The 20,816-nt window shown below is 40.1% G+C and overlaps 1 protein-coding gene across 1 annotated transcript in view; it reads left to right on the top strand.

Annotated features, from left to right (window-relative positions):
* Positions 1-20,816, top strand: part of LOC115055504 (glutamate receptor ionotropic, delta-1-like) — a 205,114-nt gene that overhangs the window by 147,719 nt on the left and 36,579 nt on the right. The window contains exon 5 of the mRNA XM_029521365.1: positions 16,055-16,108. Within this exon, the coding sequence (XP_029377225.1) occupies positions 16,055-16,108 (54 nt within the window). The remainder of the gene's footprint in view (positions 1-16,054; positions 16,109-20,816) is intronic.

Below are 20,816 nucleotides of genomic sequence, written 5' to 3'. Positions count from 1 at the left end.
AAACCAAACACACAATAAAAAACACTTGCAGCCACCCAGAAGATTCAATTAGACTTGACAAATGAAGGCCACAGTGTGATACTGGTCGAGTGGTATCATTTGGAAAGGGAGCCTTGGAGAGTTTATAGTGACAAGCATGGGTAACACATTAGAGGAGGCTGGAACTCAGCAGGAGAGAGCAGGTAAAGTTTTAAACTAAGGACACATTGGGAGGATGTATCTCTTAACAAGATTATCAATACTGTGTAAACAGATGATGGGTGCAGTATGGAAATTAAATCTTTAGTGCCAAGGACCATTTTAGTTGATGGTGAAGGCATTAAAATATTATTATTTCTAAATATTATCATAATATAAAGGAAAAAAATCCTTGAAATGTATATTCAATTTGCATATTTCGGGTACATTCAGTTCCTTCATAGATGTATCAGCTAACCAAAGACTGTAGATACTACCAATTTCCCTTCTTATACCCAATTTCCAGATTTTCATCTCAATAGCTCTGTTTCATCTCTACGGTGAGCAAAGGTGTGATGTCTTAAAACTTGACATTTAGGGGGTATGGTAGAGAGTAAGCATGGCAGCTCCTTGAAGTTGCAGGAACTTCTGCTGCACAGATTATATATATAATGTTCAGAATTATGCAGCACAACCCAGGTTACCCTGACTTTTATTCAGCAGTGTGGGTCAAGCTCCAAACTCCTACTCTTACAATGAAATATAATTAAATTCACTGTTGTTCTGCCATTCCTGTCTCATAAATTCTCCCCATACTCCCTCCCTGTTATAAATTTGAATTTCCAAGCCAAACCTTGGTTACATTATGAAAGCGATTGCCTCACACCTTACAAAGTTATGGTGCCACAGGGGGCATTATACAGCTGTTTCTACTTGGTGGGGGGGGGGCACCAGTAACCTGGATGGAGTCATCAGAACACTGTAACCTCAATGATCATTTGTTGAAGGTGAAGAGGTGTGTGAAGTTTATCTCGCTATCTGTCCACTAGCATTGCTCCCACTAGGCTTAATGCTCCCACCTCTGGACCCCTGTCCTCTCCTGCTGACCCTCACCGCTGCTCCGCTATTCCATTTTCCTCCCAATAACAGCATGACAAATTGAGCCTGCCAGAAAACGATCTATCATTGTACAACATTTCATCCTCCTCTGCCCTCTGTTCCCTCTTCTTCCCTCTCTTTTTGTCTCTCTTTCCTGTTACAGGACATTCCGACTTTTCCTCTTTGTATTTTTCCCATCGTAATGGTTTTTTGGTTCTACGCGGACACTTTATCTTTCTGCCCTTGTTTTTTTTTTTTTTTTCTCCCCCATAACCTCATCTCCTTCTGTCGCCTCTCTTATTGCACTGTATACCGCTGGATACCTTTGTCCATGTCTCCATTTCTCTTTATGTTCATTCCTTTTTGCCCGCTGTGCAAACCTGTTTTTTTCTTTCATATTATCTATTAGTCTTGTCCTCTCACAGTTTCTGTCTATAGTTTGCACACTCTTCAGACCTTCCCCTGAACAAATTTAGTAATACCAAAACATACACATTTGCAATCAGTACCAGAACTGAACATAAGTAGCAGATGTTTTTTAAGGCGTCATTTATTTGTGTGGTCCAACAAATTTCTATTCCTATCTCTGACTTCAGCAATTTAGTTGGACGCTGACTAAATTTAGCAGCTCCAAGTGACTCATCTCTATTATAAACTGAGTTTTATTGTCATGGACCATGGAGAAGCATTCATCCATTGTTTTGCGTGATTCATAATTGAAAGTTCGACAGGTAAATAATAGACGGTTCCTTCTCTGTCCATGATCAATTAAAAGTACCTACAGGGAGCTTTTGAGAAACCCAGGAACACAATGTTGCTGTGAGTTTGAAATATTCTGCGTGTGTTTTCCTGTACATATGGTAGGTTTACTCCAACAGCGCATTTGATAGCAAAGTGGTTTATTCTGGAAAAATCTAAGTAAAGTCACTTTTTAAGGTGCATATTTTTTAGGAAGGCAGAATAAGCAGGAAAAATGGTTGTATATCAAAACTCTGGTATTAATATTGAAATAGGGGCAGTCGGCAAGCTCTTTACTTGATGGATTGTTATTTCTTGCACCAGTATGATTCATCTGCTGAAGTTAAAGAGCTTTTCATAAGTAATTTGCCTTTTCATAAGTAAAACTGGAGAATTAAAACTGTGGTGTTATTTGAGGCGATGGCTTATCCCTTCGCATTTATCAGTGTCAGGGGACTTGTTAAAATGTGGAGAAGGGCCTTTAAAGGATAAACAACTTGAACATTGTGCTACCAGTGATGATGGTGGTGGTAATGATGATAATCACAATGAAAATGAATGTGATGAGAACAGCATCATTGGCACTAGAGCCCCACGACTGGCTTTGTCTCTCTGATCAGTCTTAGCATGCCCTTTAAGGCTCTGCTCAGTAAGAAAAGTAAATATTTAATTCAGTGAAAAAATTCAAACACAAACCCATCTCAGCTTTGTGTATTTTGGTGGCAGCACCCAAAACACATTTGTTTCGTGACAGTGGGTAATAAACTTTGATTGATGCTTGTGATTATGAGTCATGCTTAGCATTATTGAAACAGTAAACCTCTTGGGCAATTCTCATTTCTCCATCAGGGAAAACAGTTAATCTCATAAAAGGCACTCAGTGAAGTCTATCTCATTTATCTGGTGACCTCTAAAGTTGTATATAAGTGTCACAGGCAGAGTAGCATGAGTCTCTGCCTCTTAGCCTATTGTTCTGTTATTGTTCCAGTAAGTCAGGCAAAAGGATGGCTGGAGCACAAAGTTCACTTGGTTAGAGCATATTAAATATAGTCCTTGTCCAGTAATTATTATTTCGTGGTGCCGAGGCGTCTCGGCCATTTTCAACTTTTTGAAAAACACTTGTCTCATACTCTTGTTGAATTGAAAATAGGCAAAACACAGTTACTTTGTCTGTATATGTTAATAGCTTTATCACTGTACGTTTGTCTCCCTGCAGCATAATATGTGATGCAATTATACCAAAACCCTACAATATTGTTGGAAACTTCTGTCTCTGTGAAATTGTTGCTGTGGGCTCAGGATTATTGCCCGGCTCCCAAGTGGGAGACTCCAAATACAGTAAGAGTTATAAGGGTAATTGCAAAGCCAGCCACTTGGAAAACAAGTAGTGCATTGGTACCCAGCACACAGCCTATCACAGTCCAAAGGCTCTGGAGAGAATGTTCAATTAAAGTACAGCCTGAGTGGCAAGAATATAAATACCTGGATGGCAGTTCAGGTGTACGTTTACTCTTTTTTTTGAACTGGTTTTTACTTCCTTACTGATTTCCTTTCCTCGTTTTCAGCACTTGCACAAGTATGTATGAGCCAGTTTTCAACATGTGCACATGCATATTCATCGGTTCCTTTGATGTCTCATTCGTAGGCCTGCTATCACACCAACAACTGAAAGATGTGGCCACATACTGCAGCTCATGTCTGCCTAACAACTGTAGGTGAAGATCTGCAGGAGCTGAAACCTGAACTCTGCGACCACAAGAAAGTGCAGTGCACAGTGGGGATAGTGTCCACAAATATGCCAGCAGCATTTCGCATTGGTATTTTTTAGTATCTGCCTCATGTCAGTTTATATCGTCAAGAAATTTTGAAAACATCTTGGTATTGCATCTGTCTTTTTTTTGCTAATTTGCTTCATCTTAATTGGTCTTTGAGAAATTTACAAATACACATGAAAGTGGCCTTATTTAATGAAAACAATCATAGTAAACAGCTAACAGTAACATATAATTTCAATTATTAATGATTTCCGACAACTTGCAGAGGAATATAGATTCTCACATATCCATAATCACAGGTTTTATGGATTTAGTGACTATTATTCATCAAAGCTATTATTTGTGCAACGGGTTATCAGCACCTCTGTGCTGAAAGCTGATTTATCCCACAGGCATGTGGGAGTTGCATATGGTTCTGAGTGCTTATACAATTACGGCAGCAGAATGAAAGCACCGAATTAAATACTTAGCTGATTTGGATGTAAAAACCCAAACACAAAGAGCACTCATGAGAGAATCACTGTAAATGCTAATGTATAAATGAGCATAGAATAATGTATTTCAAACTCCAGTGTCGCACGGTTGATTCATCATGCCAGCATTTTCTCTGCTTCCTTGTTTAACAAATCCTTTTTTTTTTTTTTTTTTTCGGTCATTCATACGCAGACTTTAGATGCACAGATAGTGGTGTACCATGATTAATGCTGACTGCAGAGTTCTTTTAACAGCACTGGAAATCTCAATATGCTCATAATTAGGATGCACCCCTGAAGCACAAAAGGTGACCTAAGTTACAACAGAGGGGCAGCTAAAAGTGGTTATTGTTCACAACTCTGCAGACTTGATGGCCTTTGAAAGCAAAGGTGTTTTCTGCCCTTTCCGCTTTCTGGAGGAGTTGTCATGTACCTGCCTCATTCAGCTGAAAACTCATGTGCACTGGATTATAAAGACTTGGCTGAGAAGGAATTCTTCTGTACCTGACCCTTTCTTTGTGTGTGTTTCTTTTCTTTTTATTTTTTGTCTTTTCCTGACATTCTCTTGGCAGTTCAATGATAAACTCGAAAATAACTCTCCCATTTTTTTGCCCAGAGTCCTGTAGTCTCTCTTCATTACACAGCAGCTCGAATTGGACAGTGGGGATGTTGTTGTGTGATATTCATTGTGAGGGTTCTATATGTTCATGTCCACATGAAAAGATTGGATGAGAGATTTAAAATACTTTCAAGCATGTTTTCGGGCGACCTGCATTTTCCAATGATTTGTAATTTAATTTGCAAGGACCAGGTTTGTCACTTTAACACTCCTCTGACATTATAGCAATATAGCCTTTCTCCTTGTGTTGTTGCACACCGCAGAGCTAACCACTCCGGCTTTGGTTGCCTATTGCTTTCGTAGTATCCATGTATTTATTTGCACTAAGATGAAGTGGATTTGATTTTAAAGCCGCAGAGATAGCTGTCACACTGTTTCGTTAAAAATCTTTGTGAGTGGCACTCGAGACTTTCTTTCAATATGGGATCATTCACAAGGTTTACATTATATTTTGTGCACACCACAAAGAAAAAAGAAAAGAAGGGGGAGAGAAAATGAATAAAAAAGCCTACATTAAGGGAACGGAGCTGAGCATGAAATCAGAACGCCACACAAACGCTGAAAGATACTGCAGATGCATATTAATCACAATTTATAATATGCTCCCTCAGCTTAGGGAGGGTCAGCGAAGCATGCCTCTAAACATGATGAGAGATGCATTTAGAGGGGAAGGCTTCTAGCGGTACTGTAAGGCTTCAAGGTGTGTGGCAAGGTGGGTAGATGGATGAAGAGGAGGTAGTCGGCTGTCCAGGATGCCCTGTACAATCTCCTCCAGATCCTTCTCTCAAGCAGGCCTTTGTAGCCCTCTGTTCAAAAAGCAGTAATTGCATCATTTTTCAAGCCCCTTGCCTCTGTCTGATTGTGAGACTGGCCCCATTAATCAAACTAATGGAGAAGTAAGTGATTTCAAAATATAGGCTTTGATCATGCACCCTCTATCCTCTCCCACAGCTCCGCCCCCTCCTCAGCTTTGGGAACCCTTCTCCTCCCACCTTCCTGTCTCTTTTGGAGCACCTCATATGCACCTCACTCGATACTGTAAGAACTGGTTGCATTATTAAAAAAAAAAAAAATAAAAAAAAAATAATAATAGCTTTTATGTAAGAAGTTTGCATTTGCACATTCTGCCAGTACTGTGGCTCTCTTTGGCTTGATTAGAGCTAGTGCACCAAACAGAGTATATGAGATGGTAGAAAAAAATCATTGTGGCCTATTAACGGCCAGTATGTCCCAAAGATCCGCAGTTCAGACACATTTATTGATCTTGATGAGACAGATTAAATTAAAGTGGTTCTCAGGTGTATTGAAAAGCTTGTGCCAGCTATAAAGCAGCATAACTATTACTTGAGGGCACTACCGGAGCATGCTGGCATATTAGATTCCTCCCAAGCAACATAAACCACTGTTCAGAGAAAAACTCTCTTTGTATCAGTGATGTAACCACAAAGCTCTTGGGGGAACACAAAAATGCATGCACAGATGCTTTATTTACAGCACATTTCCTTATTTTATTGTCTGTACGATTGTAGCCCATTCAGACTTTGCTTTAATGGTCCCATTGTGTTGTTTATCAGGAATTAATGCCTATAAAGGCTGAAGAAGAGTACTTGGGCTCTTGTACCATAGCATCGCACATGCTCTGTTCTTGCTCTCCACACTCGTGTGTGCCACGTCGATTAAACACTTCAGAAAACGAATAACATATCTCGGACCGATATTTCTCACCACTGTTGAGCGATGGGGTTGGCAAAGTGCCATTGCTGCTACGCCCCCCCCCCTCCCCTATTTTTATCCCTGTCTGTCAAAGCTGTTTGAAAATTAGGCACTATACCAAAACTTTAACTTCCACACGCCCTTCTCCATAACACGCTTTCCTTCCCATGGCGTATTGAGAAGATATGCTTCACCATATGTGGAAATAATTAGGATAAGATTCATATTTGCCTTTGGCTCAGCTTCCCTCCCACAGTTATCTCGCTTGTGTCCTCTTTTCTTCTTTCCTTTTTGTTTTCCTTCCCACTTATCTGGCTCACATGTGTCTAATCAGGCAGGATGTCGTGAATAGAGCATGTCTGTTCATGCTGACCCATAATACTCAGCAGCACAAAGAGGTCCTCGATTTATGAGGACAGGGAAACAGCATGTATACAGGCCCACTGAGCGTATTGCGGTAATTAATAAATAAAAAGCTCTATTTAGGGATGAGTTTTTCAGAGGAATCATCAGTAACACACAATACTTGATGTATCTATTAATCATTTGTTAGTCTCTCTTTTTGTACTGTTGCCTTTTCTTTTTGCTCTCCGCCTTTCTTCCCAGGCTTTTCACTTCGAAATGTTCACTCTTTTGAAGATTAGAGGCAGTGGGAGCTTTAATACTGGAAGAAAACTGTCACAAGCCAAAATGTTTTATTCCATTTTTCATTCAACGGATACCTGGGGATGTTTTTAGAGCCATTGTTTACTTAGAATAGATTTTAGAGCGTAAATGGTATTTTTCAGTTCCTTGTCTCTTCGTGGCAGACATCTACAGCACTTCAGGTAGCTCCTGTCGACCTACAGCACACACTCATACCATCAACCTTACTTACAGACCAATATTGCAAATCTCCAGCTCTACAGTACTATTCCTCAAAGGGGTCAGGTTGAGATCTAGTGTCTGGGGATGGCTTTGATGCTGAAAACAGTCAGTAGAAGATGAGAAATTGGAGCTATAAGGGGATGCACAGGGTCAGCAACAGTACTTAGTCAGGCTGTAGCAGTCAAGCCCTGATTGACTGTTCAAAGTGTGCCAAGAAAATATCACGCCATCACCAACCTGGATGGATGACACAATGCAGGTTGTATCCATAAAATCATGCTGTTGTTGCCAGAATCCAACACTGCCATCTCAGCAGAAACTCTGCTTCATCTTATCAGGGTAGATCTTTCCAGTCTATAACTATCTTGTCATGGTCATCCTTTGCCGACAGCAGCTGCAGATCCCTGTTTCTTTACATGAGTGGAACCAAACATGAACATGGTCTCATGCTATTTCGTTTTTTTGTTGTTGTTTTTCTTTTTTGGACGTGCTTGTCTTGTTCGGCACAGCTGGAGTTACCATAGCTGCTCTCAGCTATTCCCCAACATCTCTCGTCACTGAGTTGTTTTGATGCACAGAGCTGCAACCGGCTGGTTTTAGTTTTTAACACTGTTTTGAGTGAACACTGAAATATCAGGAGAGCGACAGTTTCTGAAATATTGCACGAGCCATACAAACAGCCATGCCACAGGTCTGTCTTTGGTCTGTGTGAGGAAGTCGAAGTACCCAGAGGCACGAGAAGGACATGCAAACTCCACACAGAAAGGCCTAAGCCCAGGAAGTGAACCCACAACCATCTTGCTGTGAGAAAATATTTCGAACCAATGCAACCATGCCAACATTTTAAAGACTAAAGTTAAAACAAGTAGAGGGGAAAAAAGAACTGACAGAAAAAGAAACCGAGATGTAGAAGAATCCTTTTCTGCTGGGTTTCTTTCCTTTGTTTTCTCCTTCTTATGTGAGCACTGATATTGGGAAATTTTCACCAGAATAGTCTGACTGTGCCCTAAAGCAGCGATCACAGCAGTGTGTCTTTGTCATCTCTAAGTACAGTATGTGGCTGAGTTCACTCTCCTGGTGGGCAGGAGCTTCCTTAGAGGTAATATGAGAAACACATAAAATGCAGTACATGAGAGGACCAAGAGGCTCTGCAGCCATGAGTGTCACCTAAGGACATAGCAGAGGAGTGATTATGGCGGCCTTTAATGAGAGGGCTGTATAACTACACTGTAATGCTCCTCAAGGACCCTTGTGTAACTGTCTTAGCATGTAATCAACACAGTTTATGTCTAGCTGCACAAAATGGAGCAAGCTCCGCAGCCAGTCAGCTTTCATGTGGAACAAAACAGATGAAAGTGTCACTTGCTTCTATTTACTCAAGACGCTGTACATAAAGCAGTTTCATTCATCATCTACCGCTTATCCAGGTCACAGGGTGGTGTTGGAGCCAATCACAGCTCACACTGGAGGGGGGGGGGGGGTGTCCCCATGATGCCAGTCCATCGCAGGGACAACACACAGACAACCACTCACACTCAGACCTACGGGCAATTTAGAGTCACCAATTAACCCAAACATGATCTCTGATGATGATGATGTTTTTTTTGGATATATTTTGCATATCTTTCCCTGAATGCATTATTGACTAAGGGGACATCTTAATTATTTATATGTTCCCAATAAAAGACACCTACTCCTCTCTTGAGAGGTGTTTTTCAAGTGTTCAACATGAAACGAAGGTTATGTGATTCATTATTCTAAGGTAATGGCCTTTGAATGGCGCAAAGTGCTTTTATGGAAAACAATTATTGTATTTGGCCCACCTGAAATGACTCGGCTAATGTCAGGTAATGGTGGCTTGCATTTGATTATTCTTTTTCTTGTCTAGTGTCTCTTGTTGAGAGTCAGATCTGTAAATTACACATTTTAAGTTATAAAGGATGTCAATGGTTGTAATTTATAGGTCTGCCAGGTCATTCACTGAGCCAGTGATGCACATGGCTTCATGTAAAGTTAGTTTGATTGCAGTCATGTGTGCAACTTTCGACCTGGATTCCTCATGCAGCAACTAAAATATATGTAATGTACACACATTATATAATGTAAAAATGCCTCACTGTATTACACATGTTAGAGTTAGAGTATCTTACTTCATTAATTTTGCTCTTTGTTGTATTGCTTTTATAATCTTATTTATGTGGCTGAAATAAGCTTGTGTCTTGCGGCGTGTTGTTTTGTACAGTACGGTTGTATGTCCACTTGTCCTTGTGTTGTAACTGTAGTCACAGATAAAAAATAATAATTACTTTTTGTGGGGCAATCACTTTCTTCTCTTGTAATTATCCCGAGTTATTACATCTATCAGCTGTGCAATAAAACTTCAATTGCAAATACCATCAACGATCCACAACATAAATTTCCCCTAGGTGTGGGATTTTAGTTTATGCTCAGTGCTTCCAAAAGGGCACCCTGCTGTAATGCAAAGTAATTCATCTTTTGCAAAGATATATTGTTGCAGAAGTGTATTTTGGTGTCATATTAAAATGCTAACTAAGTTTGAATTTCATTCCAAGCAAAGGCTGCTCACAATGTCACACAGTTACTGAATGAGAGCTGGGACTTTACATTTCTGTGCACAATAGATTTTAATTCTGAATCTGGACTAAATATCAATAAATCAATCAAACAATCAACTTGGTTGGTGTTAAACTGTGACACCAATTCAAGGTCAGCAGATTAATTTTGTATTTCCTGTTACAAGAACACAATCGATTCTCTTTCTTTCGTATGAAATGTGGTGCTTTGCTGTGACATAAATGGATGTTAACTGTTAGAATTATAAAGACTGCACTTGACAAAAGAAGAATATATTATTTGAGTGTTAATTGCAAGTACAAGCAGGATTATGAAATTTAAACAACCGTCGGGCAACAGAGGAAAATAATGTGGTCTATTCAATGCGCATGTGTTCATTTCACCTATGTAGAATTCTGTCCCAAAGTATTTGTGGAGGTGTGGATATAATCCATGCCAAGGTCATTTCTACTGCACTGTAAAAAAGAAGCACCCGCTTCAAAAAGCTCACCCCAAAGTTTCTTATGGCTCCACTGAATAACTCCAGCTAGGTTCTTCAGCCTTCTGTAATGTTCATAAAATGTCACTCCTTGGATGAATCCTGTTAGTGATTTTCAGAAATCCTCTTCACAATATTACAGTTCAGAACACATGAAGAAGTCTGTGGGGGCAACACAACAGTGGAGCCATTAAAGAGTAACCAGACCATACTTTACTTCTGCCGGAACAGAATGTATTTATTTGTCTTTTGTGGAGCCTAAGACCGTTATTGTTTTTAGAAATAAAGACAATATGAGTGACACAATAAAGTCATCGTAGTGTTGATGCCCCTTCTCAAGTTTAAAGCAGTCTTTGACATACTCTTTTTTTTATTGATGTGAAAACCACTTTGGCTTATAAATAGAGCAATTTGGCAATACAAACATCGGTAAATAATGACCTCTTTTATAATCCAAGACATTAGCACATGATTGGTGTTTTCATTGCAGCTCAATGTTGTCAGTGGTAGAATTTTGTCATGGAACCTATATTGTTGGGGGAAACTAGTTTAAACCTTATGATTCTTGAGTGATTGATGTTACCAGTGTAGGTGCAATGTTGCCATCAGCAAAGGGTTAGGCTTGTGATGAGGTTAATAGGACAACCGTTGGTTTTCCTACTCAACTATTCCACTCATGGCTATACCTAGCCAGTCGGATGTTAATTACATGCAGAGAGAAGTTTGCAGCTTTAGTGCCGTGGCAGAACGGGAGTCCTGGTGTGCTCTTAATTCATCACACGTGTTCTATCTTCTTGGGAGGGCCACCTGGTCTTGAATACTAACAGTGGAAGGTCAGAAAAGATTTGTTCCGGTGTTGCATTATCACTAAGGAGCGCAGATCGGTAGCCAAACTGACATTAGTTGTTTGGATCCTCAGTTTCAGCAGTTTTGAGCTCTGAGCATTGGTTCAGAGTGATCTGGAATTGATGACACCAAATTGAACAATTATCAGTATGGGCCAAAGCTGTGCTCTATGCAGTCCATACCAGTTTTAGGGTATGCTGCATCTTTGTATTCATTAAATGGCTTGGTGGTGCGTTTCCACAGCAACAGTGGTAAATCCAGGTTCAGAGAGACCACTCAGACTTTTATGGCAGACCTCACATTGAAAAAACACAGAAGGTGTGACAGCTGCCAAAACCTTTTCATTGTCCACTGTCTTCGAATTAGATCCAATCACTGCGACTCAGTGAAAGGTACCTACTTCGATCCAACAAGAGCCTTTGGTTGTTATGCAGCCAGACCTGACCTTAAAAATATCACACATTGGCTCATAAAGAGACAAATCTCCTGTCACAGTACATTCACACTGAGCAAGAGAGGGAGCAGAGATTTAGAGTGAGGTAAGGGTGAGAAAAAAAAAAAAAAAAAGAAAACCGAATGCATTTTAAAAAATGTATGCATGAGTTTCCTCAATAATGTGCTTTAAGTGCAGATTTTCAACTTTAATTTGAGGATATTTACATCTGAATCAGGTGAATGATGCAAGATTTAAACAAATTTGCACTCCACTCTTTTAAGAAATCGAAAGTAACTGGACAAACTAATAAAACCATAAATCAGATTGTCACTGTTAATACTTGGTTACAAATCCTATGCAGTCAGTGACAGCCTGAAGTCTTGAGCCCATAGACATCACCAGACGCTTGGTTTCATCCCTGATGATGCTCTGCCAAGCCTCTACTGCAGCTGTCTTCACTTCCTGCTTCTTCTTGGAGCATTTTCCCCTCAGTTTTATCTTCAGCAAGTAAAATGCATGCTCGGTTGGATTCAGCTCAGGTGATTGACTAAGCCATTGCAGAACATTCCACTTCTTTCTGTAAAAAAAAAAAAAACAAAAAAAAAAACTCTTCGGCTGATTTTGCAGTGCGCTTCAGGTCATTATCCACCTGCACCATGAAGCACCACCCAGTGAGTTCTGAAACGTTGGGCTGAATGAGCAGATAATATCGCCTAACACACTTCAGAATTCATCCCGCTGTTTTTGTCAGCAGTTGTATCATCAATAAATGTGCTGCACATCTTGTGCGGTATAAATAACATCGTTTCAGCTACAGCGGGTGAACAATGATTAAACATATTTTATATGTTATTTCCATACTGTCCACTACTGCTTAATGGTGAACATCGTGTTTAATCAACACCCGTCTTGTTTTTGTTCTTGAGCTTAGCCTACATGTGTTCTAGATAGATATGTACATGAATGCAGCCAGAAGGAACCTGCAAATAATAAATGTTTTAGTTCAAGTGCATCGTGTTGCACAGAGAGGTGTTTCGTATACAGTATCAGTATAACTTTCAATCATTACCTCTGTAGAAAAAGCATCACAAAAAACTGAACATTAATGATGCACAATGATCTATTGCATGATTGTTGTAAGAGATTGCATTTGGTTTAGTTGGGTGTATCTAATAAACCGAGTGTTTAATTCACATTGGCTTTCGCTGCAACAGATAGCTGTATTAAATGATTTCATTACACTGAGCTCTCTCATCTGTTAGCATTCAGAAGATTCATCCTCAGGCGTCTAAGTCTTGCCCATCCTCCCCTCACCTATTTTCACATCCGTCTAACCACAGTTCCTCTCAATCCCTTTTCAGCTGTCACGGTTTTAAATTGTAGTTGGCGTTCTCTGGCTGCCTTTGTGACGGTGCTACTGTATAAGAACACGCCTGAGGTACTTTGCCTCTCTGATTAGAGATCTTACCGTCGCCAGGCTGCGGCTGTATCAATATTATAGAATATTCCTTAGATGTCGTTCCAGACTCTAGTGTATGCCTCCTTCTCAAAATCACATTTCTCTGTAGAGTTTCACTGTTGCATCATCTCTTGTAATGAATGGAAAGAAGAAATACACACAAATATGAAATTACTCTGCCTGAATGCCAATAACATTTAAGGTTCAAATGGATTTTTGTGCTTTGGTCTGATAAAGCTGAGGCAAAACGGAAAACCTTTGCTCAGTTCAGCTGAAACACAAGAATGTGCAATAAGGGCTGAGCAGATATAATTAGTGTAGGAATGTATTGAGTTGGGCGTTTCACATCCTGAAGAGCAACTTCCTCAAGTACTGTACACGCAACAGGTTTAGTGACGTTCTGGTTTGAAATGAATGGAGAGCTAATTGACCAATGTGCTGCTTACACAATACATAAAGGTGACACAAAACTAGGCATGAATGTAGTGTCTCAGTGTAGTGCTCTCGTCTGTTGCCGTTTGATGCCTTAGATTGATGCCAGAGAAAATGGAAAGTTGACAAGCTAATTAGATAGATTTCTTTTATTGATCCAAACTGAGAAATTCTTATGTTACAGTAGTAAAGTGTCATAACTAATAGACACACTGTACAACATGATATATATAAATATATAGTTGTTTTGCAGGTAGATGGTCAATAATAACTATAAAAATTTAAATTGAACTGCTTTATATGAAACTGAGCATAAAGTGGCCTTAGGTAAGATAAATAATCACCTCACATTCATTCCCCATGAATCCAGTCACACATTCAGTCGGTCATAGCAGGATTATGTGTCTGTCACACTTATTTAGTATTTAGCTTAGCAAGGTTTAAACTTGAGTGTCTGAAGTCGTCAGCGTTCAGCTGTGCTGTGAACGAGTGCTGAACCTCTCAAACGGTGGTTTCTGTTGTGCCCAAGATTTCAACAAAACAATGTGTCCCAGCTGGTTGGCATTAGCGAACCAACACTGCAGCTTCACCGGTGAAAGAATGTGTCATGTTATTTCTTTTGATGAAGCAAACAGCCATGCCATCTTCATTTAGCGAGGGTTCAAGTGCTAATGTTATTATCCATGTGATGAAAAATCCGGCCTGTTCGTCTGCAAAAGATCTTCTTTTCTGCATTGCACATTGAAAGGACCCATAAAGTATTATTCATGCTGGCTGCTTTTTTACAGGAAAAAACTGGCATGGTCACTTACACAGGAGAAACTACAGTTCACTTTGCTTTATTTGTTTCTCTTTTATGTTTTTTGTTCACCTTTTGCCTAAAGGGGCCCCAGCAGCTCTACCTTTAACAATAAAGCCTCCATTGTACATCTTGTTTGCTCCACAGCTGCATTAGCACATGTAAGGCTCTCCAATGTTCTGTTTGCCTGCAGATTGTGGATCACAGCTGTGTGATAATGTCTTTCTTCTATGCCTTTGAAAGTCATTTTCAGGATGATAAATTCACATATTGCACTTTTAGCAATCGATACAGAGCTTGATGGACTCACAGCTTTCTTGTTGTTCACATAGGCATGTGTTGTCTGGTTTTGGGAATGGAAACTGCTGTGCTGCATTATGTGCAAAATATGATTTGGTACATTGCACTATTTCTCATATCGATTAGGTATTGATATTGATCAAAACATGATTTAATTGGTTTGACTGAATTAACCAATGATTCCTGTGCAACAGTTAATGTTGCTCAGTAATTGTTGTTGTCAATTACAGTACTATACACTCATCAAAGATCAAAGGTGCTGATATATGTTGTGGAGGGCAGTCTCCATGGTGTCACATGGTATGTGATAAGGATATCATATGATGCTGCCCTCTTATATTCCACCGTCTGAGACGTGGCATCACAGCCACAGAGGTGAATATTGCTCCTGCACTTTTAAGGCCAGGATGTAGTTTTTGATATGAACATGCCAGAAAAACAGGAGAAAGTTAAAATCGAATCATGACTCCTCCAAGGTTAGACTATCAATGATTTTTTTGTCACATGGGCAGTTATTGACAAGCACTGTCCTGTTTAGTACAAATCTCACACGGTTCTGTCAGTTCTGTGCTGTTGTTGTATGTTTGTATCGTCGTTAATTATCGTGTGTAAAAGGGATTCGTTTAGACCTTAATAGCAGCAATTTGCAGCAGAGACTCGAAGCATAACAGATGTCAAATGTATGCAGTTGTCTGATATGTGGAGGAACTCAATAATTAAATAGATGGTTTACAGTATTTCCACAGGGGCTTATTTTCACCTGTACTGAGAGGCTTTGGGGAATTACATTTAGGGAATTTACTTCCACTCCATTAACCAGATTACCTTTTCTGCCAAAGCCTGATTTCTTTAACATCAAAGAGAATCCTGGTTTCACACAAACTTTGCTATCTTTGGTGCAACCTGGTTTATCCATTTTTCTGATAAAGATTTCAGATGGGGGAAAGCATCAGTGTGACGGCAGAGCGGCAAGATAAGATAGCAGATTACCCAGAGCGGCACAACTTTAAGCGAAACGTTCACAATGTGGCCAATATTTGTTTTCAAGCTCCTCAAATGTGACTATGTTACAAAAATGTAGACACAGTCACGCTCTGTGAAGAAAGCTGTGCGCTGTCACCACAGACAGCCTGTTGTCGGGTTTCAAAGTCAACACAAGATTTAAGTGACCCCATGTAACTTTGGTAAACATTAGTAGCAGAAACTCTTGGTCAGTTACCACCCACTTCAAGTGACACTTTTTGTGGGCTCCACACTTTCAATGCCACTGTCAAAATGTATTTTTTTTAGGTGAGGGGAAAAGAGTGTGGCTAATGAAGTCCTCCATCAGTAGGAGAAATATGTGCATTTGCGATCCAGGCTGATGACTGACACGAGCTGTTATAAGATCACACTGAATTACAGACAAGGTTCTTAAAATGCTCTAAACCGTCTCTCCTTTTCTTTCTCTTTTTGTTAATCATTTCAGGCTGTGGAAACTAACCTGGCATCCAAGGACAGTCACTGGGTGTATGCCAATGAGGTGAGGCCTAACACAAACACACACAGTTAGCACCTGAGTTAAATTAGTTAAAAATCAAAATCAGTTAACTTTATTAACAAAGAGTCTCATACGGTGCCAAGGCACACACAGACACATGGAAGTTTTCATGCATGTCAATGAACACACCTTCATATTTAATATTTAACGAGCACATCATTTGTTTTGTTATGTTTTGTCTTGAGTGCCAAAGGGACTGGGCTCTCATTTATAATCATGACGTATCCACATTCAGAGTAAACACAAGAAACTTGTGCTACAAAAAAAGGAACCAGACTCAGTGACTGCCTAACAACAACCTTTCGCCGTGCCCTAAAGATAATATCTAACTAGCCCAGTCAGCAGTGATAGCTAACATGTCTTTGGGGTCACCAGGTGGGAACCTCCTTTCACCGGTGTTTCGTCTAGTTAGTCCCATGACGCCTCCAGCAACCAAATGGAGCCTGAAGGGGATATATGCCACTTCCAGCGCAAAAGTTATTCATTAATTTCTTCATCTTCTACTGCTTATCCCTTTGTGGGTCGCAGCAGGTGACGCAAAAGTTGTGATTTATAATTTGTGGTCCTCCACCCAAACTCTGTGATCATTTAGAACATTTTGCAGATTGGATTTTAGGTCCACTACTGTGGCTTCTGAATAAGAGGACTCTTCTTTCCTCCACCTCACCCACAAGCACCTAAATTTGTGTCTCCAAGAAGTCTTACTGTAAGGCTTCTTCTCCAGGTTTAAAGAGAACAGAACACTGATCAGCATGGCTGATTTATATACATGAACGTTCATGAGGTGGTTTGTTTAGGTCATTTAAATTGTATTGACCGGTTTAAAGTGGGCTTGTAGAGAGGGGAATATGAGGCAGATGCGTGTCTGCGCAGTAAAAGTGCACATATGATCTATGAAGGGAAAATTATGCGCAGGTGTGCATATGCATGGTTTTATAAATTTAGATTTTTTTGTGTACACTTTTACTATGAACCCCTTACACAGTTTTAAAATGAGACCCCTGGTCCTTAATTTGATATTGTATAATTACTGCACTCTGCCTTTGATTGTTGGTGTTAGTATGTCTTTCACCCCTTTACAAATGCTCTGTGTGTCTGACATTGACCTAAATGGACTTCTAAAGTGGCTGTAACAGCACAAAAAAATCAGGTGCATGTTGCGAATACAGATTAGTAAACCCCATCTTTAGCTTCACTCCCTCAGTGCTTCATTTCCATTGATTCAAAGTGATTTGGAGATAAGGCGGAGACACAGGATTGGTCCAATTCTAAAAGCACTTGATGAAAGACATTAGATAAAAGGTTGCTCCCAGCTGATTTTTCTCCAATATTAACATTGCTGTGCCTAATAGGCCCTCTCTCTCTCTCACACACGCTTATGAGAACATCAAAACCTGTGCTCAACACCCAAAACATGACACATATTGATCCATATTCCGCAGAGTATGATGAATGTGTTTGTGTTTCTCAGATAGCCATTCTGTTTCTGGTAATAACCACAGAAATATGAAGATTTTAACTAAAGTTTAAAGCATATCTGGGCCACAATACACATTAGTGTGTAACCAAGAAAAATTAAATAGCAGTCATTTTATACTGTGCATCATTTCAATATTTTTCAGTCTCCTAAATATTGATTTACAAAAGTTAATGAGGCTCAATATGTTGAGAATTCCTCTGGCAGCATAAAGTGAGTGACTGATTGTAGAGCATGATGAGTTTTTAAAAAATAATGGCCTTGTGTTTTTTTGTTTAGTTCAGCATACATATGACTGACGAATTGATTTACTACAGTTTGTGAGAAATTGGCTTCTTTAAAACTTTTTTTTCTCTCTGGCAGCTTAAGTAAAATTATTTTGTTCAGGTCGCTCCAAAAATTAATTTGTAGTCGAAGACGATTTTGTTGGGCTTAGGATTGTGTATATTATTTCCTCTTATCAAGTCTCAATCTGGAAGGGATGTTCTTTACTGTGGATTGACTTAAGAAAAGTTACTCAAGGAAGGAGTGTAACAATGGCTTAATTTATGGGGTTTTTGTTCATTAAAAGGGGTAAATCAAAAAGTGCTCATGATACAGCTTGTAAATTGCATAACATGGCCTCCCAAGCTGGACTGGTCCTCGGCTTCAGTGGCAGTGTTGTCTTTCCTGAGATTGGCTTGGTTATGAAGTGAATGTCCGAATTATTCTTTTTTTATTATTATTCTCTTTACTAATGAAAACGGCTGAAGCCGCGTGCAGCAAAAACGGCCCTGGTTACCACGGCAACTCGAGAGGCTGGAGGCTGAGTGCCGTGCAGCCAAACTTGTTCCGGTCTCCAGGAGCCGGGCTTTGAGTTTGAACTTAGCCTCTGTAGCTTAGCGGCTAAATTCTGACTTCTGAGTTTCTTTATCTGATTTTTGTTTTTGGATTGTTGTTATTGCTTCGTCAGGTCTCCTGGGGAGGCTCTCCTTTTCAGAACTTCCCCAGAACTTCCCCCAAGACACCATAAAGTTTCATTTTGACTACTTTTATTTTGGGGGCCGACCCACGAGTGTGGTCTGGTTGTCGGCGCGAATTTGGTCCAATGAAATTTCTCTCTTTAACTTCAGGGCATAGCGAGGGCGGTGTTTGGATCCGAAGCCACGCCTACAGTCTCCTCTGCTTGTTGCGGTTACTCCGGTGGGCGTGGTTTTATCTGATTCAGTATAAAACACAATTAATTGGTTATTAGGTAATCACGACATCACAGAGCACACAAACAAATGGACCAAGAAAGGAACATTTTCATGCATGTCTTGACTGGAGGTGGGAAAACAGAACTGTATGACTGTGTGTGTAGTTTCTTTTTCTTTTTACAGAACAGTTATTGGCACCAGCAGAGCACATAGATTACGGTGCTCAGGCGGTGTGCCATCGGTTCCGGTGGTTCGTCATTCAGGTGGCGCTGTTGTTACATAAGAGGACTGCTTTATTGTCGGTGTTAATCCTATCTCTGCCAAACTATCGCGCAGGGGAATCGGCTCGGCATGTTTGCAGTTGCACCCTAACCCTTATTTGAACGAAATAATAATTTTTTTGGATGTCCATCCTTGTGTCCTTGTTGGCCTGGATGCATTCCAGAGCTGCAATTTTAACAGCCGTCGGCTGATAATGTTATGGGCCAACCCGGGTGAAGGGTCAGAGCAGGGGTACCTCTCTGGGGGGGTTAGGCAGGTTTATGCTGATTTGAATTGCAATTTATTGTTTTGGGGAAGCAGGGCCTTTCGATTCCAGAGTCAGATAAGAGTCCGGGATGGCACAAACTTTGAAATCTGAGGGGTGTGGGAGATGGGAATCTCCACCCTTGCCCTTTTCCGGATCTCACAACAATATCAAAGCATACAGATTGTAATTCTTCATTTGAGGCAGTATTATCATGCCGTAGAAACTCATGCATGTTACCGCAGACTTTCACCAACATAACTGCTGAAACCGTGCCCAAGACCAAAATGTACCTTACTGTTGAGTTATCGCTTTCTGGTACACATTTAAAATTAAAAGCATGATTGAATCTGTGTTCTATGAAATATATCCCCTTTCACTTTTCTCCATCCCGCTGTGTAAATATATAATTCAGATTTTCCTCACCCCCCTCTCGGTCTGAAGAGATTTTCTCTCTCACAGTAATCTTTGCTTATCCCTTTTCTTCTCTCTCTCTGTCTTGGCCTTTCATTTCATCACCCAAGATAAACTGCCTAAGAAACTGGCAATCACCTTAAAATGAGAATGACACACACATGTTGAAAGGGCTAACAAGAAAATTCAATTATTACGCACGCTGCTCTATTTTTCTCACAGATATTGGTCACTGGGTTTCTTTTCATGTACAGAGACCTCATGCACGAGACCATGCAGCGTATAATCACTCTACCATCTTTTTCAATCCTATTTTCTCATAGGACACAGTAAAAACCACCATGTGAAAAACTAGGCATGCACATAAACAGCAATTAATTTAGCTAAAATTCTTCCTTATGTCTGAATGGGTGGTATTAACCTACTTTGTGTACAAATATGGCAAGTTTTCTGGGCAGCTGCTCTGATTCAGCTTCCCAGTTATGACTGAGTTGTGACAATCATTTCTACCATATGATCTCTGGCTCACTGTCATCAACTCTCCTGGCACCTGCCAGCCCTTCACACCCCTGACAACGAAAGCAAGCGCTCACATTTCATTCAGCTCTCACAACAAGTAGTTACGGTAATCTGCCATCAGCTGGAACATTTGGCTCTATGAATGCAGTTGTCAAGCTTTAACTGCGATGACAGTGCAGTGTGAGATGGATGAGAATAATGAGAGATTATGATCGCAAGTTGGTAAACAACAAAGTGTAACGCTCTTGCGGGTCACAGGAAAGCTTGAAATAGACGTTATGTTCCTCAGACTCTTTTCATTCAGCGCTGTTGTAAGCATCACAATTACTTTATGCAGGAACATTCATGCTAAAGCACTATAGATGCCCACAGGAAGCTGCATTTTCCTGCAATACAGCTTAATGGGATTTCTCAGATCTGAGAACTTCCCTGATGTTTTTAAACCCCCATTTCACAAATCAGGCTTTCTGTTATAAAAATGAATGGAAGGTGAAATGAAATGAAAGTCAAAGCTGAAATGGATCAACTGATGTTCAGAAAACACCCTCTGCAGCTACAGACAATGGTCAAGACAAT

The sequence above is a fragment of the Echeneis naucrates genome, chromosome 15, assembly GCF_900963305.1.
Source record: "Echeneis naucrates chromosome 15, fEcheNa1.1, whole genome shotgun sequence".
In the NCBI taxonomy this organism is placed as follows: domain Eukaryota; kingdom Metazoa; phylum Chordata; class Actinopteri; order Carangiformes; family Echeneidae; genus Echeneis; species Echeneis naucrates.
The sequence above is the reverse complement of the archived record's forward strand: the minus strand, read 5'-3'. Positions and strand labels throughout refer to the sequence as shown.